Raw genomic sequence first — 3655 nt, 5'->3', positions numbered from 1 at the left:
AAAAACAAAGGTGTTCATGATTATTACATTGTTTCTTTCAGCAAAGTCTACAAGCATATATCATGTGTCATTCCTTGTGCCTACTTCAAATTTACTGACTAGCTGATTCTCCTCCATTATCATAATTCACTTTAGCATTAAAAGCGCCCAAAGCAAATGATATATATATATATATATATATATATATATATATATATATATATATATATATATATATGATAAACATACATATTATATAAACAAATGTATAGTTAATTAACACAAATGGCATGGTTAAATAAAAAGTTAATAACACGTATTAAAACTGTAGTATATTTTTAGACGTCACTAGCACACATGTAACGAAAAATAATTGTGCAGAAACAGAAGAAATGTGGTTGTATGGATTGATTCTCTTACGAAAGAAATTATTTGATACATTGGAATTCAAATGAAATTAAAACAATAATTATATTGTATGCCGCTGTTATTTCATTCCAATAAATATTTGCTAGATCTGTTTTTTTCATGTAATCCATAATTATCAAAACAATTCTCTGACTCAGGATGAGAATTGATTTTTGTTTGTTTGTATGAAAAAGAAAAAAAATCGAAATAGAAATGATTTAGAGTCACATTAATCTCCTTTTCTCTGGTTATAGCAATCTTTAGGTATAAATACCAGTAAAACTTATATGTGGACATTTTATTAACGAAAGGTTCCAAAAACACTTTTCCAGGTAAAATGAGTTACCTCTTAAATCTAACAGGAAATGAAATGGGTCCCTTACATTACTGGCAAAATTCTTTGGCACTAGAAGGGGAAGATTATTTAGAAACTCACAACATTAATTTGAACACGGATTCATAAATGATATTCAGAAGCACAGATATCACATGAATGCATTTAATAACAAGAAAAAGAGAATTGATCATAATTCTGAGAATGAACATCATAATTGCTCTTTTAGTGTCCGACTTGGAAGATATGGAAGATATGTTTAATACTGTAGTCGCTATATTTCTGAAACAAAAATATTGACATTTCAATCATTATGATATGTGTAGTTTTCTTATTTTTCAGATAGGAGTGACTGAACAAATTATCATTTTTATCATAGGAATCCTTATACAGTTTGTGTTGTAAGCGTTGTTCAACTTCAATTACAATATATGAGCATATGCTTAGGTAACTGTTCTAATCATAGGTTTACGTAATGAGAAAACAATGGAAATTGCTTGTTACAGCAATTTCACAAACTGCTGTTGGCTACCATCTCTGATGAACTGCAGGACGCCAACGTCTTTTGGGAAGCCATGTTGCCAGAGACGGCACAACTTGTTTCAACTTCTGTGGTGTTTGTTTCGACAAAACTGGTCGACACTTCTGGGGATGCAAAAGTCACTCGATGTCCTCCTCCACCTCCTCCTCCAATAACTCCACTACCTCCACCAATCCCAACTACACTGCTCTCGTGTTGAGGAAACAAAGCAAGATTTGATCCACTTTTTGACAAGAGGTCATTCCGGTGAACAACGCAAGACCCGCTTTTAGGCAGGCCGTGGGGTATGTGTTGGGAAATACCAGGTTTTCCAACTCCTGCCACACCACGCTGCATCTGGCCATGGAAACTACTCCGGCGTAAACGTTCTGTGGTGTCGCCCTGAACAGACTCCGTCATGCTCAAAGACTCCATAGCTGTCCGAGAGTAGTCGGGATACAAGGGCTGGTACTGAAGACTCGATTCCGATGTCGGTATCCTGAGTCCCCGAGATCCTAGGGTGCTGTATCCCAAAGGAGTGCCTGAACCATGGAGAGAAATTAGGCGTGAAATTATTATATTAAAGACAATAGAATAGAAATTTTGTCGTTTATCTTATCACATGAAGTCTTTTGGGAAACACTTTCAATTTGAAGTAAACAATCTCGAAAAAGAAATAGCAAATTTAATAGGATTTGAATCTACTGTATATAATCTAATATAACCCATTTTCTTCATCTTGGCTATTACTTTTATGAAATTAAATGTCATTTTATGGCTTCTCGGTGCAAACAGAAAAAAAACTAACAATAAAACAAATGATCTTTTAAAAAGTAATTGGAGACTTTGAAGAACATATAAAGTTTTTTGAGTGGGATTTTCTTAAGCTTATTTAGAGAAAGAGGGAATTATGAAACCGCAATAAAATATGCATTTTGGTAAATGAAAAGTAAATAAATCAATATGTAAGGAATACAGATTTGTGATAAATAGAGTACGCTGAAGAATCTATTCAATACTCAAAATCCTTTAAACAAGGAAAATGAAAAATAGGAGAATAACAAAAAACATAAATAGGAAATTTTATCATAATGAGGAATTTTATATCTCCCTCCACTGTCGGGAAAACTGCAAATGGAGAAGAAAATGATATGCTGAGGTTAGGAGACAGATATCTATAAAACTTTGACCTACAAACTACTACATTAGAGATGTGGAGTTTTACCAAGTTTTGTTTTAAAAGGTTTTATATTTAATCTTTTGTAGGGGAAAGGAATTGGCGTTAAGATGCCACACACTTGTCAAACAATCAAGAAAAAATAAGAGCGGAATCGATGTTTAACACACCAAGATTTTAAGATTCTAGTAACATGATAAGACATCATCTTTCTCAAATTTTCTTGCGTAATAAATTCATTGTTCATCTTTTAATTACTAAGTATCTGTGTATCTGCGTATCTGCGTATCTGCATACATTATATTATAAGAGTTACATCAAATGGTAATTTGATATATATATAATATATATATATATATATATATATATATATATATATATATATATATATATATATATATATATATATATATATATATATATATATATATATATTGAATATAGTCTCATTACACCAAAAAAAAATCTCACTCTGTAAGCGGCTTCATCGAGGGTCACATGGATGTTTTTTTTTTTTTTGGGGGGGGGGTGACCTTAAAAGAAACATCAGATATTATTACCATTAAGGTATCTTACTAAGTACCAAATTCAAGTAGCATAAGATGTGTAAAAAGAATTTTGACAGTTTCTTGAATTTCTTGACAACAAATAAAAAAAAAGTAACAAAAACATCATAAAGGAGAAATTCTGAACGGCAATGTGACCAAAGCAACATTTTAAAACGTTTTCATAAACTGACGAGAATGACATGGTCATTAACAGAAATCAAACAAAATAAATAAGTGAAACCGAATAAAGGGATATGAATAAAAAAGAAAGTTATTTGTCAGGAGGGGTAGCTAACCTTCTGAAAAAAAGAGGAAATAATTGAATAAATAAAGAAAAAAGAAATGTTCCCCATTCTAATGTATACGACGCCTAAAAGGGGATATTGCCTATTATTTCCATCCGAGGTTTAAAAATGAGGAGTCGTAAATACAGACAAGGGAAGGGTAAAGCGCCAGATACATGAATCTCCAGATAAAACATTTGCTCCTCTTTCCTAAAAGGAAAGACAAACAATTTATGGCTTACGTTATGTATGTGGCAAAAACAAAGCAAAATGCATTGAGAGAGAGAGAGAGAGAGAGAGAGAGAGAGAGAGAGAGAGAGAGAGAGAGAGAGAGAGAGAGAGAGAGAGAGAGAGAATTCATTAACTCTCACCCTCTCTCTATTTTAAATTTAAATGCCCGGCATT

General features: G+C 32.3%; 1 protein-coding gene across 1 annotated transcript in view; it reads right to left on the bottom strand.

Moving 5' to 3' along the window:
• Positions 1-476: 476 nt before the first annotated feature.
• Positions 477-3655, bottom strand: part of LOC137653399 (uncharacterized) — a 382980-nt gene continuing 379801 nt past the window's right edge. Inside the window, exon 11 of the mRNA XM_068386750.1 lies at positions 477-1783. Within this exon, the coding sequence (XP_068242851.1) occupies positions 1233-1783 (551 nt within the window). The 3' untranslated portion in view covers positions 477-1232. The remainder of the gene's footprint in view (positions 1784-3655) is intronic.

Source organism: Palaemon carinicauda, chromosome 1, assembly GCF_036898095.1.
Source record: "Palaemon carinicauda isolate YSFRI2023 chromosome 1, ASM3689809v2, whole genome shotgun sequence".
Classification (NCBI taxonomy): domain Eukaryota; kingdom Metazoa; phylum Arthropoda; class Malacostraca; order Decapoda; family Palaemonidae; genus Palaemon; species Palaemon carinicauda.
This window is presented reverse-complemented; position numbering and strand designations above follow the sequence as displayed.